Source organism: Penicillium psychrofluorescens (assembly GCF_964197705.1).
Source record: "Penicillium psychrofluorescens genome assembly, chromosome: 4".
Lineage (NCBI taxonomy): Eukaryota > Fungi > Ascomycota > Eurotiomycetes > Eurotiales > Aspergillaceae > Penicillium > Penicillium psychrofluorescens.
In genome coordinates, this window is record NC_133442.1 from 2,357,460 (window position 1) to 2,376,954 (window position 19,495).

The 19,495-nt window shown below is 41.7% G+C and overlaps 3 protein-coding genes across 3 annotated transcripts; 1 reads left to right on the top strand and 2 right to left on the bottom strand.

Moving 5' to 3' along the window:
- Window positions 1–354: 354 nt before the first annotated feature.
- On the bottom strand, window positions 355–1,209 carry PFLUO_LOCUS6531 (endoplasmic reticulum retention protein; the record flags this gene model as incomplete). The annotated part of the gene is made up of 5 exons (XM_073784083.1): window positions 355–621; window positions 681–886; window positions 948–1,014; window positions 1,070–1,128; window positions 1,188–1,209. The coding sequence occupies 5 exons, from the start codon at window positions 1,207–1,209 to the stop codon at window positions 355–357; spliced, it is 621 nt and encodes a 206-aa protein (XP_073640574.1).
- Window positions 1,210–3,540: 2,331 nt separating this feature from the next.
- PFLUO_LOCUS6532 (uncharacterized protein) lies at window positions 3,541–5,277 on the bottom strand (the record flags this gene model as incomplete). The annotated part of the gene is made up of 2 exons (XM_073784084.1): window positions 3,541–5,142; window positions 5,212–5,277. The coding sequence occupies 2 exons, from the start codon at window positions 5,275–5,277 to the stop codon at window positions 3,541–3,543; spliced, it is 1,668 nt and encodes a 555-aa protein (XP_073640575.1).
- A 1,282-nt stretch (window positions 5,278–6,559) lies between these two features.
- PFLUO_LOCUS6533 (uncharacterized protein) lies at window positions 6,560–7,534 on the top strand (the record flags this gene model as incomplete). The annotated part of the gene is made up of 1 exon (XM_073784085.1): window positions 6,560–7,534. One exon carries the CDS (start codon window positions 6,560–6,562, stop codon window positions 7,532–7,534), a length of 975 nt encoding a protein of 324 aa, XP_073640576.1.
- Window positions 7,535–19,495: the final 11,961 nt, after the last annotated feature.

A 19,495-nucleotide genomic window follows, 5' to 3' on the forward strand; every position in this document is an offset into this window, starting at 1 on the left:
CTGCCGCATCACAATTCCAAGCCAACTGAGCCCTTTCGTCCTCCAGGCGTTCCCACGTGGTTGCATTCCGTCCATTGTCCAAATGTAACCGTGTCGAGGCATGAAATTTATCCATTCATCGTTCGCAGTTCATATCGTCGGGCATCAAAAGGGGCTTGCACAATTGCGTACCTACCACGCAGTTCACAGAGCGGTGGGCATCAGTCCTCGAAACCACCGGCATTAGATCCTGCCACTCTCACAAAGTGATGGCTAGGAACTCCCTAAACAGGAAGCGAGAACTTCTTCCCTTTCAAGACCCTACGGCAAAAAATATCAGTGACCAAGATCCTAGCTAAAGGCAACCGTTTCCGCTTACTTGTTGTAGTAGATGTAGAAGAAATCCGAGTACAGCAAAGTCTGGATGATGCCTGCGATGATTGGAACAGGCTGGAATGACTCTCGAAATGTTCCCTCTGTAGTGTATCTGTATAGCCAGTTCGGAATATAGAGAGCTCTGTATAGTCCCAGGGCGAAGAGATAGTGGGTTGTGATGGTATCTGCCTCACCCGTCCGCTGTAGCATGAAGAGCTGTGGCAGGATGGCAACAGATTCAAGCCAAATCGAGAACGTCCAGAGAATCTGCACGAGGTGAGTCTCCAGTTCAAACTGGTTGCGGGGGGGGGGAGTGAGTGACAAACCTCAGAAAGACGATAGCTGTGGGGGAAGAGCAGCGCCAGAACCACACTGATCCCAAGAAGGTATTGGACTTTGAACGTATCGATATTGGGATCATGGGTCGGCTTGTAGTCGTTGAGCATCAAATAAATGATGTAGGCCGAGGATCCGATGAACAGGAGCTTGAAGGTGGTGAGGTATAGGGAGCCGGTGAATGACCAGAACAAATCTGTCGCCCGGTTGCGCGTCAGCTTCAGGAGATGGGAAGGCAGCCGCCAATGTGAACATACCCAGATAACGAGTCACGAACACCAGCAGATAAAGCACCTGTGATTTAAATGACAACCCGGAGCAGCTCTGCAGGACCATTAGTTGCCGGTCAATGGCAGGAGGGCCTTGGGAAGGGTCTTACGCTGGACGACTTCATCTTCTGCAGAAGGATGAAGATCGACGCCAGGTGCGAGAAATCGGCTGTATCGCAATCGTCAGGATCCCTGATCTCATCAAGAGTGGTGTGGTGGGCATCTCACCTAATAATCGGAAGATGTTCATGGTGTCGACAGGTAGAAAAAGAAGGAATCAGTCAGGAATTGAAGGAAGAAAAGGCCATATACGGTGGCGACCAAGGGTGGTGGATGGTTGGATGGTTCGGGTGGTGATGATGGATGGAAGAAAGGGAGTGAGTGAAGGTAAAATGTTGACACGGAAGCAGGAAGGAGGGAGGATTTGCGCCGCCGATCAGGCACGTACTTACGCGGGAAGGGGGCTGGTGGTACCGCCAAGTACCGAACCCGCATCCGTTGTATGAAAGGGTACCTCCCGCTACCTTTTCATGATATATGATGATGGATCTCTTGTTTAATAAATAGTGATCATTTCATTATTATTATTCATTTATTCATTCATTCATTCATTCACCATGAACTAAGCACAGACGATTCCGATCAGAATAAAATGCTACCCCGAATGCTCTCATCTGCCATGCGCTGGAGGTGACCCTCGGCCAGCTCGCTTCGAAGCGCACTGATCGAACTTTCTCGATCTAATTTGTCCCATTCGCGAAGCCCCGCTCTCTTAGCTCGCTGTGTCTCCGCGATCTGCTCCAGAAGCTTGACCTGATCAACTTCCAATTGAGACAGCCGTTTCTCAGTAACCGGGTCCAGCAGCGAAGGCAGAGTCCTCCCGCCAGGGGTCACCGAGCACAGCCCGGTGAGATGGTTCGTAAATCGTGAAGCCGGGGGGTGGCCGGGAGACGGTATGCTATTCTGTCGGGACCCGGGATATCGATAACTTCCTCCGCCGGGAGTCGGAGATGCGAAAGAGCCTCGGGGCCCAGCTGGGGCACCGTGCGATGGAGCGGGAACTGGTACACGACGCGCCAACGGAACGCCCATCCAAGAACTCTCCCGAGAACCAGGCCCTCGACGAGGGCGAGTTGGTGCTGAGAGTAAAGACATGTTTTGAGAACCGCGACTTTGCGAAGAAGCAGCAGCTTTGGAGCCCTGGGAAGGACCGGATGGCGGTAGTGGACTCCCGCTATGGCTTCTCGGCTGGGTTGGAATATTGCTGCTGGTCCGGATACCGCCCATTTGTGACTGATCCGATAGTCGGTGATCGCTCATCCTCAACATTTCTCGACCATCTGGATCTTGTCCTCTGCCTGCAGTTGGGAAAGTTGCATCGTAATTGGACTGGGGAAGATCGGGGTTCTCGGTCATCCTGTCAGAACTGGAGGGTGTCGTTTGATAGATTGGATCTTGCGAGTAAGGCGACCGAGCTTGAGATCGTGAAGGGCGTTGAGAAGGGGATGAGGGACGAAGTGGTGAGCGGCTGCGACCACTGAGGGACAAGCCGGCTTTCTCGAGGTAGCCCGCCGGGGACGAACGTCGAGAGGTCGCTTCTGATTCTGCAGCCAAGGCATGTGCGGGAGAAGGACGCCGTGGCGGCGAGAGTGATCGGCCTTGATTGAGGATCTCTGGATGCTCCCGAGGAGCTCCAGAAGAGGGGCTGTGCGTTCGATGTACAAGGGGTCCTAGTGGCGGAGTAGGCTGTGGATTTGGCGAGGGACCTCCTGCATATCTGTCATTCCTGGGAGGAGGTAGGTAATCTCGTCTGGAGGCCCGAAAGTCCTGGCTGGCCGGGGTCCCATCTCGCGTCCGTCTGGGACTGACCCTGCCCCTGGACGCATCACGCGATCTATCCTCGCTGTAGGGGGATTTCGAACGCCAGGAGGCCGCTGGAGGCGACCTCGGTTTGTCATCCCTTCGAGGCGAAAATCGTCGCACCGGGGACCGTCTTCTGCCGTACGAACTCGAACTTGGACCTCGCCCATAGATAGGAGGTGTTCGCGAACGACGTCGGTAAGGTGGTGACCGACTCCGGGGCCGGCCATTTCCTCGATTAGACGAAGGAACCCATGTGTCGGCTCTTGGACGAGGGGAACGATTCCGCGGCGGGGACCGGGTATAACGAGAAGGTGATCGAGCCGATCTGTCCGTTGGTCGATAGCTCTCTCCCCCTCTGCGATCATCAAACCTGTGTAGAATTGGATATCAGAAACAATTTTTTGCGTCGGATACTCGGCGGGGTGTTGCAAACCTTCTGCGGTCCCAATCCATTCCCGGAGAGACCAAGTAAACCCTTGAACTGACGATTATAGGGAGGAGGCGACAAAAGTCAGGATGGACGAGCGTACAAGTTGTGGAGAAAGGAAGGAATGGTAGGGAAGAAGAGATTTGCACTAGATCGTTTTGGGTTGCTTTGGTCATGTGACTCGGTGTCCTACTTACGACAGACAGTGAGTAGTCAAGTGAGTGTATCATCATTATTATTGTTTTACAGAGCCAAGAAGATTTTAAAAAAAAAATTAACAACAATCCCAATTCAGCGCTTCTTCCGGCGCCTCTCCTGCGCGATCATGTCGCTCAGGTCCTCTTGGAACCCCCAGCTAGGCTGATTCTGTTGCCGTCTCTGCGACTCGTACATGTTCTGAAGATTCTCCTTGCTGATACCATCCTCGGCGTGAAGAGCGTCGGGATCCATAGAGACATCCACGTCGCCAGGCTTCTTGCGCTTCCGGCTTTGATCTTCAGCGCCGAGGAGAGGAGGCTGGGTCGAGGCCGTGTTGAGGTCGTATGCTCTGTCGCCTCCGAAAAATCCCTGCACGTTGGTCTGTCTCTCCGGAATTACCTGGTAGGCACTGCGAGGATGAACGGATTCCTCCGTCTCTGTACCTCGATGGTGTTTTCGGACATCAAACTCGCCAGAAACGTTCTCTGCACCCACGAATTCGGAGGGCGCCGTCGATTCCATGCCACTAGGGGTTTCCAGACCACCAGGAGAATGAATACCGGCCTCTGTCTCCTCGTCAGCCTCCTCTTCTTCCTCTTCTTCTTCTTCCTCCTCCTCCTCGCTCTCTTCCTCGGACTCCTCGGGGGCCTGTAGCTCGCCCCAAAGATCCTTTTCGACCGGCTCCCCCTGTTGGGCATTCTGTTGGGGCTGTAAGACTCCAAATATGTCACCACCGTACAGCGGCCGGTTGTGTTCATCAACAGGCGGCTTGCCATAACCGCCGGGATGGTAGCCCCACATAGCTCCAGGAGGGGGCGGAGCATTAAGACCAGGGATTTTCAGGGCTGGATAGGACGGCGGAGGGCCATATCGCTGCTGGTTGATCAGCCATGGAGGAGGAGCACCGGGAGGCATATTGAGGGCCTCCTTCAGTTCATCGCTCAGATCACCGGGCCGAAGATGTTTGAGATTGGTCTCATATTCTTTACCTTCGTAGTAAATTTCCCCGTAGCGAGTCAGCTCTGGCTTGGTTTGGAACCGGAAGAACGCCTCGTACAACTTCTGATAATCGATATCTAACTTTCCCATTTTGGGCTGGACTCTTTCCCTTTGTTTCTGCTTCAATGTGGATTGTTCCTGTTTTTCCAAAGCTGCGTCACGCATTTCGGCAATTCCCGTTTCTTGGATGAATTTAGGCAGGGCGAAAGGTGCTTTTTCAACCCCCCGCTTGGATGACAGGTACTCGCGTTTGAGCGACCAGTGCGAGGGCACAGGAACGACATTCCGATGAGCTTTGATGTGGATCAGAAGCCGGGGATCCGGCGCAGATGTGTCTGTCCATTCGACAATTTCCGGCTTTCGAACCATGGCCTTGAGCTCTGCGACCGATAATTTGTTCATCTCTTTCCGTTTCTTCTTCGATATCTTTGGTTCCGTCTCTTCGTCCTCGTCGGGGATCTCGTCACCATCGTCGAAATACACTTCCGGTTTCTCGGCCTCTTTTGTAGGAAGACTGTCACTTGACGTTTCATCAAACTTGCTAGCAATCCCCTTGTAGATATCCCATAATGGGTCGCTGGGTTCTAGAGGCAGTGAGGCGTCGAGGTCGGCGGGTGCAATCTGCGGCACGGGTACGGGGTCTTGCGTCTTCAGCGATGTTGTCTGTGGCTTTTCATCGAGCGCTCCAGTGGCAGCCTGGAAAGGGAAGTGTCAGCAATTGAATTAAATCATGGAGGATACTTAGAGAGCAGGGGGTGAACGTACCTCGGCTTTCTGCGCCTTTTTCCTTGCCCTCCTAAGCTGGTTTTTGCTTTGCTTCATTGTCGCCATGATAGCGCACGGCGCGTTAACGAATGAAGGTTGAATGGGGTGATGGGCAAGTGCGGAAGAGACGTTGCGGGTGAGGATCAAAAGTCGAAGACCTGCTGACATAATACAAGTCGGTTCAGTTAACTAACTACTTAAAACGGCCACAGTAGTAACGGAAGTTATGTAGGTAGAGTATGTACTACCTACCTAAGATATCGGATTATTCCAGAGACAACTAAACAGAATCATAAAACATCGATTGGCTATTTATTGTACATAAAAAACTGCGTCTTAGATTTTCAGGCAGGACTCCATACTCAACATTTCGTCTGCCGCGATCAAGAGACCAACCCGTCGGCAATAATAATGATGGGTATCCTATGCAATGCTCGCCTGTGCCCAATCCCACGATGGCATGGCGACTATTTCTTCTTCTTCTTCGCCGCCCGCGACTCTGTGTCTGTGTTAGGGAGTACATCAAGGGCTGGACGGCTGGATACGGGCAATCACCTTCGGCGGTTCTTTTCTTCTTTGGCCTGCCCTTCCCTCGCAATTTCGCACTGGATGGGGAAAATTAATTTAGCATAAAGGAAACAAGTGCGACGGGGGAGTCAGGGTAAAAGGACGGACACTTGAATAGCTTCCTCTCTATCGTCTTCCAGCTCATCAAAGGTGGTCAAGCCGAGGGGTTTATATGTGTTCTGCAAGTCTCGGAAAGAGACGGTCTTCTTGGGATACCATGCCGCAAGGCTCGGCCCTCGAAGGCGTTGTCGTAGGATCTTATTTCCCAGTCGCAGTCGGTGTGGGTTGAAGTTGAGGGAGAAGATGCGACATTGGGCCTGTGGGCAAAGCAACAGCGGTCAACGGGAAGGAAGATCAGAGAGAAGAGAATCTAGGGTGGGCATACTTTGACCAGGTCGAGGATCCGGGGGTGTGCCATTGTGCAATGATGCAGAGAAAAAGGGCGCCAGGCCGGAAAGTTAGTTTGGGAGTTAGCCATGGGTCACGTGGGGATTAACGGACCTTACTTTCTGCCTTTCTTCCTTTCTTCCTTTCTTCCTTTCTCTCTTCCTTTCTCTCTTCCTTTCTCTCCAACATCACCATGAAATCTAAGCGGCCGATTTCTGCCGTCAATCCAGGTTCGGTGAAGAGGTCCAAGGTGAATATCCCTTGATCATTGACTTAGGCCGGTCCCAACCTTCCTGCTTCTGCGGAATTCTCTCGTGCTGCTCGTGGCTAACGGTCCTCTCTCAAGACCCACCATCCACAGACGCAAGAGGGAGATGGGCCATTATTGACCAGGATGGATGGTTCGGTCCAAACTGCCAACATCAACTCCCGACTAAGGACCTTGGAACATCTCGCTCGCGAGTTGATGGGCAGCCCTGGTGCCTCGGAGGTTGACCCAGAGGTGATGAAAGCCGTGATTATTCTGAGCGACAATTGTAACCGAAGGGTAAAATCATCCCGATCCGTGTCCAGGGATAGCAGTGAGCCTTGTCAGACTCCCGAAACACAAGCCCATGCTTCTCAAGAAAATGGCAACCCATCTATGCCTCCATTGCCCCCTATTCGAGACATTTCGCTGGAAAAGGCAGTATTCACACACCCCGGGGTCGGCAATAATAACAAGGCAACCTACGACCGGTTGGAGATCCTTGGGGATGCTTATATTGAGCTGATCGCAACAAGAATGGTGTGGGAGCAGTTTACGGACATACCCTCGGGTCGAATATCACAGATCAGAGAGCTCCTGGTCAAGAATGAAACCCTTTCGAGCTTTGCAAGCATATATGGTTTTGACCGCAGAGCTTCGGTACCGTCGGACCACGCGAGCCAATCCAAGCGCTGGACAAAGACCAAGGGCGACATCTTTGAGGCTTACGTGGCCGCAGTTATCCTATCTGACCACACTCATGGCTATCAGACTGCGGTAGAATGGCTATCTCGTTTATGGGTTCCACTGCTCAGCAGCTTAGACCATCAGCAGACGGAGCTCAGGTCGAAGGAAGCTCTCGCCAAGAAGATCATGGGAAAGGGAATCAAGCTTGAGTACATGGGTGAACGTCCGACCATCCAGCAAAAAGGTGGCACTCAAACTCACTTCATTGGGGTATACCTGACCGGCTGGGGTTGGACCAAGAAGCATTTGGGCTCTGGAAAGGGGCTCAGTAAAGCAGCAGCGGGCGATCAGGCTGCCCAGCAGGCTTTGCAAAACATTCCACTAATTCTCGAGATCATGGAGGCAAAGAGGTCATGGGAGCTACAGGAAACATAGTAACACATAGGTTCAATGTTAGAATCTTCATCTACGCCAGGCCCTCTTCATGGATGTATACGTCAGACTACACCATGTCCTTTCCCTATTTACATTAGGTCATAATACTATTATAGTACCGGCATAATCGTAAGAAGAATACCTAGGTAATTGACTGTTGTGTCATGCTTGTATGGTAGAGACAATTGCCTGGATGATCTGAGCAAATAGGCCAACCTAGAAGGTCCAGCAATCTAGCAACGAGTCCGAGGCTTGCTTCATCCTCCGCGAGAGGGCTCCTACCATCGGCAAAGAGGATGGATAGCCTACTACACTAAATTCCTATAATCTAGATAACTAGCCCTTTGTCTTTTTAGTGTTGGTTTACTGCCGGTTCTCTTAGTAGCGGCTAGCGAATGAGGTCGGTGGACACCTATGTAGCTAGTTAGCCGTATGGAATACTTAGACTTCCGCATGACCTCACCCAACCTAGACCTAACCCGAATCCAGCCCAGACTAGGCTAGGTTTTGGGTCAGAATCCTCGACCCGGAACTATGTCTGGGTTGCAATGTCTAACCTAGCACTAGGTCCGGGGCCCCAACTTAGGTTACAAACATGACAAACACGCTTAAGCTCGTGACTACATAAACTATGCAATTTCTAACTGTGCTACTAGATATTTCTATTACATTTGAATTAGGATTAATATCTTGATTTTAACATAAAGTAATAAACATTAGGTGGAATGTAGACTTTAGATTTATTGCCTATACTATTGTAGCTAATAAAGCCTTATCTAGCTCGATAGGTATCACCTTATTTATAATGGCATTAGTCTTACACTAATTACACAGATGTATTGCTACATATTATTGGTTTGAGAGTAGTACTTACCAAATTTTAACTAACTAGCTTTTAAGTAACTTACCTATACGAAGAATACGCTCTTTGGGGGCAATGCTAGTTAAGTATAATAAGTCATAGGATACCTTCTTAGGCCTCTTATGAGAAGAGTATTTCGGCTTCATCCTAAGGTTAGTAGCTAACATGAATTAGTAAATGCGACATATTAACATCCTACCCTGACTCCTATCCCTAATTATCAAAAAGTTTATCCTACCTCGCCTATAGTATAACCTGACTTGAATCTGAAATAAATAATTATTTTATAGCAATACCAAAAAATACAGCGATGTCCGCGACAAATATATATATCTGAATATGAAACCCGTATGAAAATTTCGCTCTAAAACTCGCGTTAATAATCATAGACTAACTATTAAAGAAGAGTAATCACCTTTATAATGGATTCTGTCTATAGATTCGTATAGATCTACCCTTAGACTATCAATAGTAAGAGAAATAGCTAATATTCTCTTACGTAGGTACTATAATCAGATTATTAGTAAGAATTAGGCTACTAACTATATAAAGCGCTATCTTAAGCTAGAATCGCGCTTTTCTCATCGATACGATTATAAAAGGGCTTTATATAAAGATCCGCGTATTACTATGCCTTAGTTTAAGTATATACGACGCATAATTCACGAAAATAGTATTTAACCTAAGGATATCTATAAATTTGACGAAATAGGCTTTATAATAGGCCTAATTACGACGACTAGGGCTATTATAAGAGCTAATTACTATTTTCGGAGGTCGATAAAATAGCTAGGGAATCGCGAATATGTTATATCGATTAAATTTATAAATATAATCCCCCTAACTATTATCTTTAAAGCTAAAACCTACTACTATAAGGCTTAGTATAATGACCTACCTAGCAATTAGAGAATCGAAATTAGCGATAATAGTTAGAATACGGATTAAACTAGCCTTCGATAGTTTCACAAAATTTATCCCTATAACTACTAGTTATACTAATAGTAAATATCAACTAATTATTATAAATAGCTATAGTAGTCATTTAGCGCCAAATTTTAATTGATTATACGCTAAAAACGATATTATTATAATTTATGTGCCTCTATATTCGTCGTATCTATTATAGCCCTTAGATATAAGCTATCTTGCCCACCTAAAGCGTATATATAGGGCCCTAACTAAGGCTGAATCGCGATATAATATTAACTATATTAATAAGCTTAACTTCCTTGAATTAACGTAACGTAATCCACAAGCGAGCGCGCCATCCAAGCGAGCGCGCCACCCAACCAATTACAACTATTTTAAATCGATTTATTAGACCACCAACGCCATTAATTTCAAATTTCTACCTATCAGACCTATTGGGGCAATGCGTTCTTCTATGCCTAATTTGAAAATAGTCGCTGCATCGTGGGGGGGCGCGCCTGATTGGTTGGGAAGCTAATGCATCTACTTCCATAGGGGGGGGCATTTTGGCATTCATTAGCCTGGTTTGGACTATTAAATGCCTCCCTACCCTCATGACTTCTAAATCCGCCTAATTGGGCAATGCGCTTTTTAGATTTCTTGCGCTTTTTGATTTTTCTCTTATTTGTAGCGCTTAAATCATGGACTTGCTCGCGAAGAATTGCTGTACTATGCATCAGAAGTTAGGTCGCTTTAATGATCTGAATTATTTGCCTTTATATAGGGCTTAGATCGCTTTGAATTTAGTAGGTAATCAGCGCTTTGATTAATGAAGCTTATTAATCTAATTGTTTAGAATTTACTAGCGTTTTTAGGCTCTATGCGCTTGATCGACTACCTAGTCGACTACCTAGAGGGGTAGGTATCTAAAGTTGAACATTAAGCTTTGAAATGACCCTATCTAGATCATATGGCACTAAACCAGCTGCTTTAAAAGCGCTTTGAATTATTAATGGTTTAAATGCTTCTATACGAGCCTATAGGAATGCTTTAAGGAAGTCAAGCTTATTAATATGGTTGATATTATATCGCGCTTTAGCCTTAATCAGCCCCCCGTATACGCGCTTTAGGGGGGCAAAATAGCCTATATCTAAGGGCTATAATAGATATAACGAATGTAGAGGCATACAAATTGTAATAATATCGTTTTTAGCGCATAATTTATCAAAATCAGCTACTAAATGACTACTATAGCCATCTATAATAAGTAGTCGATATTTCCCCCTCGTACGACTAGTAGTCATAGGGATAAATTGCTTTTATAGCTATCGAAGCCTAATTTAGTCTATAGTCTAACTATTGTCGCTAATTTCGATTCTCTAATCGTTAGGTAGGTCCTTATACTAAGCTTCGTAGTAGTAGGTTTTCCCTTTAAAGATAATGGTTAGGGGGAGTATAAATCCTATTAAATTCACACATTTAATCGATGTGACCTATTCGCGATTCCCTAGCTATTTTACCGATCTCTAACCGTAGTATTCGGCTCTTATAATAACCTTAGTAGTCGCAATTAGGCCTATTGCAAAGCCTGTTTCGTCGAAATTGTAGATATCCTTAGGTTGAATGCTATTTTCGTCAATTATACATCGTACAAGCTTAAACTAAGGCATAATAGTGCGCGGATCTTCGCATAAAGCCCTTTTGTAATTATATCGACGAGAAAAGCGTGATTTTAGCTCTAGATAGCGCTTAGTATAGTTATAGACCTAATTAATCCTAATAGGCTGACTATTGTGCTCCTATAATAGAATATTAGCCATTTCCCTAACTATTAGTGCTCTAGGGGCAGATCCGCGCATATCTATAGATAGAATCTATTGTAGGAGCGATTGCTCTTCTTTAGGAGTCAATTTATGACTATTTGCGCGCGTATCTTGTCGAAATAGTACGCCATCAAGCCGACGTTGTAGAGTTCAACGAGGTAAGTTAAATACGCGTGTAGCTTCGCGAATAGAGGGAATTTCGTCATTCTGTAAGGCTTTGATTATAAGCTAGATCCTACCCTCCTAATTGACAGAATTTTAGCGATTCTGATTGCGAATAGGGGGCATGGTGGGTAGTTGAAATGATGAAGTTGACGCGTTGGGGCGCGATCGCGATTTAGTGGCGCGCTCGCTTGGATGGCGCGCTCGCTTGTGGATTACGTTAATCGGTAAGCGAGTAGGCTATATAAGCGAGTAGGTCAGCCCAAAACACTATAGTAAAGCGATAATTTATAACTTGATATCTCAATAATAGTAACATATTATACAATTTGATTATACCCTAATACCATTCAAGGAATAAGTAGGCTACTAAGTGAGTAGGGAATTTTGAGGTCTAATAGTTGAGATAGATATATTAAGTATGTGGTCGTAGTGTATTTTTTTGTAACGTAGTTGGATAATTATTTAATATTACCTATTAAAAATGCTTTCGAAGTAGCTAGTTTAGTACTATATAATCTAGAAAAATGTTATTTTAAAGCTTAATATTTAACTTTAGCCGCGTCCCCCCTAGGTAGTCGACTAGGTAGTCGATTAGGCGTATAGAGCCATAAAGCACTAGCAAGTCCTAAACAACCAGATTAATAAGTATTGTTAATCAAAGCCCTAATTACTTGTTAAATTAAAAGTAGTCGTCTAAGCCCTATATAGAGGTAAATCGACTAGGTAATTAAAGCAAACTAATTTTTGATATATATTATAGCAACTATTCGCTAGTAAGCCCATGATTTAAGCGCTATAAATAAGATGAAAAGCAAAAATTACTAGAAATCTATAAAGTATACTACCTAATTGGATGGATTCATTAATTATTAAGGGTAGAGAGGTATTTAACTAAAAAATACATTATATGTTATTTTTAAGATGGTCGGCTAGTTATTTTGTTATATTACTAAAAGATACATAGCTATGAGAGGTATAAACATATATTTTTCAATAATCGTATCCTCAAAATACTTATAAATATGTTTAATATATTTGTAAAACGTACCTAAGTATAAAAAGGATGATATAATACGCTTTAGTTGTTGAAAAATAAAGTTGTAATTTATCGCATTTAGTATGGTATATAGGATAGGCGGGTCACTTGTGAAATACTTTAGCTAATAGGTCCTTAAAAAGTAGTTCTTTACGTTTAATTTATCTTAAGACGGCTAATCGTATAAGAGTTAAATTGCCTTTCTAGCTATCGTAGCGTAATTTCGTCTATATTCTACCTATTGGGGGTAATTTTAATTCACTTATTAGTAGGTAAATGCTCATGCGATACATAGTATTAGTATAGTAATGATACAAACATAATAGTTAAAGGGAGTAGAAATCCAATTATACGTATAGATTTAATCACTATGACCTTATAATGCCTTTGACTATCGCTTTAAATCCTATTATAGAGTTAATTTAATCGAGTTTGGAGATATCCTCTAGTTAGATACTATTTTTGTTAATTATACCGTAGACCGTAATTCAATAGAGAGCCAGCTATACTAGCGAGTCGGCCACCCCAAAATAACCTAGCAAATACAATGAATTATAACTCACTTAGTATACTAGCGACAATAGCTTAAGATGAGATTTCACCTTGTACTAACTACTACTATTTAGATTATAACTAGCTTATTTGTAGAGTATGAAATATTTGCGATGCATTAGGGTCTAGATATATAGACTTAACATAGTCGCAAAAAATCAAATAGTAGTAAAGGTTAAAATTCTTACTCTAATACCTTCATATTAAATTTTGTTAATAAGGGAATAAAAATGTTAACAACTATACAAAAGGAGTAGTATAGAGGTACTTAATATACCCTCTAGGATATACTTATCCGAATAGTACTTATTTATAGATACTAAAGTACTATAAGCGATCCTTAACATAATTCCTTAGTGACCCGCCTATCTCGAGACATCATACTATGAAAAGTATATGATGTTTTAACTTAGTATTTCAATAGCAATATGTTTACTTTGTTTTATTATTAGTATGATACTACTATAAGCCATATTAAATAGTATAGACTTTTAGATATGGTCTAAGTAGCACTAAAATACAATTAAATACAATATAAAGCTATTGTTGCTAAGATAGTAATAGTTTATCATAATCACTATAGTATATCGGGGTAGGGCGAGTCGCTTAGGAATTATACTAGCTATTAGAGTACTCGCGTCTAAGCTTCTCTACTATTTTAATGCTAAATATAGTCCTATGAAGTATACTATAGAGACTTTTTTAGTATCTTTTTAAATAGCATAAGTATTTACTTATAGCGTTTATAGGTACTACTACTCTGATTTTACCTTCGATACTATATACTACTACCTACATATATAGTAAGTAGGATCGGATCTTATCTAGTTATTTATCATGAATATTCTCTAATCACTAGCTAGGCTATTATACTAAGCCTTATAGTAGTAGGTTTTAGCTTTAAAGATAATAGTTATAGGGAGTATAAATCCTATTATATTTATATACTTAATTAATATAACCTATTTAAATTTCCTAGTAGTTTACTAAACTCTAACTATAGTGCTTACCTCTTATAATAACCCTAGTCGTTATTTCGTTCAAACTATAGACGTCCTTAGGTTAAATACTATTTTTATTAGTCATATATTGTACAAGCTTAACTAAAGTATAATAATACGTAGATCTTCGTATAAAGCTCTTCTATAATTATAGTAATAAGGAAACTAATATTTAAACTCTAAATAGCGCTTAATATAGTTAACAACCTAATTCTTACTAATAGTCTAATTATAGTACTCGTATAGGAGAGGAGAGTATTAGCTATTTCCCCTACTATTAATAGTCTAAGGGCAGATAGATCTACATAAATCTATAGATAAAATCTATTACAGGAGTAATTACTCTTCTCTAGTAGTTAGTCTACGATTGTTAGCGTAAATTTTAGAGCTAAATAATAGCTATTAATCTAACGTTAGAGGATAGAGTATAGTAGTCTAAATACGTATATAGCTTTAGAAATAGTTAGTATTTCGCTATTCTAGAAGGCTTTAATTATAAATTAGATACTACGCTCTTAATTAATAGAACTTAGGGAATTTGAGCTATAAATAAGCGGTATACTAGATAGTTAAAATAAAGAAGTTAATACGTTAGAGCATAATTCGTATTCCCTAGCCTACTCGTTCAGGTAGCCTACTTACTTACCTAGGAATCATATTACCCTAATAGCTAATAAGTCTAGCGAAACTGCCTAACTATAGTACTTAATTATTTAACTAAAGAATTCTTTTAACTAACCTAGTTTATTATAGTCTACCTATACTAGCATCTAATATTTCTTACTAATTCTAGCCCCTATCCCCCTTTTTCCTTCTACCTAATAATCCTAATAGCTAATTAGCTAGAAGAGAGTAATAGGGGATATCTAGCTACCTACTACAAAAATATATGTCTATAATCATAAAGATAATTATAGCTATTACTAGACCTACTAAATAGTGATTTAGAAGGCGATTTTAGAAGGCGATTTAAGGAGAGAATTTGGGAAGGAGTAAAGCTATAATTACTTGGCTATATATATTTAGGAATCAACTATGTAGATTACGTATTTAATGAAAATATAATAAATATAATATTAATTTATATATCTAATCATCCATTTGTTCTCTTAATCATAATAAGAAATCTTTAAGAGATACAGATTGTATAGCAATAGGCATAGAACTATGTAATATACCACAAATTAAGTAATCTCCTAGATAGAAAGGCCTATCTATTACCGGCGGTTAGTGCTGATCCCTTAGGTACCAACCTATCTATTATAATATATTAGTTTAGAATTAGTATAAGTAGAAATTAAAAACTAAATACTAAACTTTATAGTTTAACGTGCTATATAATTCTATATGCGCTTAAACTAGGGCAATCACCTACTAAAATCGTATTATCTAGGTCTTTCTTATACTATAGTCTACCATATATATATACGACTAATTCTAATAACGCGTAGACGTCCTCTCTTACTCTTACAGTAATAAGTTTAAAGTCTTTACCTAATCTAATTATAGATATATCCTTTATCACCTCGTTAGAAACCGTAGTAGAGTTATAGGCTATTTGAGGACGTGATCTTTCTAGATAAATAGTTAGTTTACGATATATCTAACTCTATTTACAAAATATCCTTCATTTTAGAATATAATTAAAAGTCTTTACTAACTAATGGTTAGTAGGCGTACGAAGTTAGTTATTATAGAGTGAGATATAGACTCGTCTAATAATAAGTATACTATAAAATCATATCTTAATATACTCGAAAAGTGTCCTATTGAGTACTATAAACCTATTAAAACTTTTAGTAAGATAATACAAGGTCTTATAAATCATACGATATATAAGAGTAGTTTAAAAGGTATAGGATTAAGGTAGTAGAATAGCCTCTATACTCCCTAATTAAACTTAATTAAACCTGTATAGAAATTTTTAAAACTAAAAATCTTTAAACTATATCTCAAATTAATTAATATATATTGATTAGAGAGTAATTAAGAGTTCTTTTAAGGGATAATCGTATAACATATAGGGTGCTTTAGATTATAGAACGATTAATAACGTAATTCGCTTAGTTCTATAAAGAATCGTAGCTAACTATAAGGCGTATAAATAGGGATTATACTGAGTATTAGAGTTGGAAAAGTAGATAGAGAGATAAATAATTAATATATAGAGTTTAGAAAAGTATATTATACGTATTTCGATATATGTATTTAAAAGTATTTAGTAAAATAAGTAGAATTTATATATAGTACCTAATAATCTAACTAAAGAACTATACTTTATATACTAGTCCTTTTCGTTATACTAATGTAAGATAATATATTATTAGATTATCAAATAATACGCTATATAATTAGAGAGGTGTCAAAACTACACCCCCCTTCCTGTCTTTCCACACCCCCCCCTAAATTCATTAGGTTTAGCGTGTAATTATTAGGAATGTGTGGAGCATTCCTATACACATTCTTTATATGTAAATTACGTCCAAATTTGGCCGTCACATGATGCTTTGTTTACTTGTGAATGCCCTCGAGTACTCCCTATAAAGGCCTCATCTTTGAAATTTTATTTCTCGCCCTATAGCGATTCGATCAAGATGATAGAATTGATTCTTAATTACGAGGTCGACATCCACCTTTCCTCTGAATCTAAAGCTGATCTAGATCCGCGTTTTGAAGATACGAATTTTCAAAGTGATAGCGCTACTAATGAGGAGATCTCAGACGATTTTTTCGATACATCCCCCTATTCCATGCCCCTACCCCCTCTCTAAGACCGATTTCCCTCCGACAACGCTGCAAAAGCCTTCATTAATAGCTATGGTCGCCTTTATAGATATGTAGTAGTTACCCGGACCTCAAAAAACTACGATAAAGGAGAGAGGAAGGGGGAAAGAAAGGCAGCTTTCTTCGCCTATGATCACTACTACCAACCAAAAGAGGTATCTCAACAATCCTTCTCTCGAGGGACTAGATGCCTCTTCGAATTAGTAGCTCGTCGCCCTACTACTAGTGATTCCTAGTACTTAGAGATCAAAAATCCTATGCATAATCATCCTCCTTTAGCTACGTCTTCCCTTAGCCCTTACCGTCGATATGACCTCGAAGAAGCTAAGCTAGTTATCAAATCGTAGCTTAAGCGAGGCATTCCACCGCGGAGTATTCTTCCTAGCCTCTATGCTAATGGGTTTATAGCTATCCGGCTTTAAGATGTCTAGAGAGTACGACGAATACTATCCGTAGAATTCCTCACTAGTCGGACCCCTATCTAAGCCCTTCTTATAGAGCTTCTACGCGATAGCTCTTAGGTAATAAAGTACAAGCTTTAGGAGGAAGATAATTTAGTATATACGCTCTTTACAATATACTAAAGTGGCCTTAAGCTTCTCTAGGAAAATCCTTACATACTATAGATGGATTGTACCTATAAAACTAACCGCTTTAAGATGCCCTTATTAAATATCATGGGCTCTTCATTAATAGGGAAGACATTCTACGCTAGAATGGTATTCCTCCTAGGCGAAACTAAGGTAGAGTATACGGTCGTATTAAACTAGTTAAAGGGGATTTACGATACGAAAATTGCGCCTATACGGAGCTATCCCTATACGATCTTTACCGACAAATAGAAGGGACTAATCAAAGTAGTTAAGAGCGTGTTTCCCCTTTCGCAAGTGATGCTCTGCCTATGGCATATTGAAGTCAACATTTCCTATAAGGCACGCCCTATTTTTAGGAAGATTATTCGCTAGAAAATCCTAGAAGGTGCTCTACTAAAGGTAGAGCATGATGCTAAGCTAAAGCTTCGTCTAGATCAGCTTTTAAAGCGCTAGAAACGCGTTGTTTATGTATATATAGAGGAAGAGATGGAAAGGTAGTAGGCAACTCTGAAATCTCGCTATCTAGAGCTAGATTTTGAGCCCTTGCTTCTATACATACAAGAGTAGTAGGTGAATGACTTAGGTCATTAATTTCTTCGCTACTATACGATTAGTAATCTCTCCCTTAATGAGCGCTTAACTTCACGCGCTAAAAGCTCCTACTAGGCAATGAAGCGGGACCTAGCGATAGCGAGGGTGCATCTCCTCGCTACTATACAAACGTTTCAACTTACGATCGTACGCGTGAATAGGGCTATATAGGTTGATATCGCTGCTAAGCGCTACAATCAGCTAATAGGTATGTCTTCTTTATTTGATTAAGTGCTAAAGCCTCGCTAGCTAGTCTCTCGTCGCGCAATCCGTCTAGTATAGAAGCTATATGACTAATACTACCTAATTACGGGGGAGAAAAAAATTCTAATTCTAAAAACTTGTGACTATCAGGCATTCAAAACTACTAGGCTTCCCTATATCTACATTATTAAAAGGCATATAGATATAGGGTAGCTAGGGCAATTAGGGTAGCATAGGAAGGCTCTCCCGCTACCCCTTAATTTATTCTACTCCCATTAGCACCTTTATACGTCGACGAGGCGCCTAGCTAACTACTAGATCCTCACTATCAAAGACCCGTACGAAATCTAGCGTAGGCGTAGGCGACTAGCTAGTACTCTGAATCGGCCTAAATCACCCCCTAGGCGATAGCCTTCGGCCTTCGAAATTGTAGAATCGCAGGAGGCGGCAAAGGGACGGGCACTCTAGAGGAAGACACGGGGGCGGGCACAACTACAGAGAGAGTTAGGGACACAGATAGAGTAGGGGGGGAGAAATAGGCTAGAAATCATAGCATAAGCCTAAGGCGGCGAACTACTAAAAGAGGAAGCGGACGCTAAATCCTTTAGACTATTTTTTGAGCTATTTAGGGGGGAGCTTTTTGTATAGGAGCCAGAATTAATTAGGGGAGCTAGGCGCTAGCGAGGTTCTAAAGTCATATAATATTTCCTAATCCGGTTTAGTCTATAATCACGTGACTATTTTTCACCGTCTATCTTTTAGACTTTACAAAATAATGTATGCAGTCTTTGGCTTCCTGAATTTCTGATAGGAGGGCTTTAGTCATATAAATAATATCGTTGTCATAACGTAATTCCTGGGCGAGTGGGCCACCTAAGCGAGTGGGCCACCTACCCAATTACAATTATTTCAAATCGAATTTATTAGACCACTAACGCCATTAATTTCAAATTTCTACCTATCAGACCTATTAGGGCAATGCGTTCTTTAATGTCCAACTTAAAAACAGTCACTGCATCGTAGGGGGGCGCGCCTGATTGGTTGGGAAGCTAATGCATCTACTTCCGCGGGGGGGGCATTTTAGCATTTATTAGCCTGGTTTAGACTATTAAATGCCTCCCTACCCTTATGACTTCTAAATCCGCCTGATTAGGTAATGCGCTTTTTGATTTTCTTCTTATTTATAGCGCTTAAATCATAGACTTACTTACGAAGTATTACTACACTATATATTGAAAATTAGGTCGCTTTAATGATCTAATCAATTTGCCTCTATATAGGGCTTAATCCGCTTTATAATTAACGACTAATTAGGCTTTTAATTAATGAAGCTTAGCGATCTAATTGCTTAGGATTCGCTAGCGTTTTTAGGCTCTATGCGCTTAATTGACTACCTAGTCGACTACCTAGGGGGGTAGGTGTCCGAAGTTGAATATCA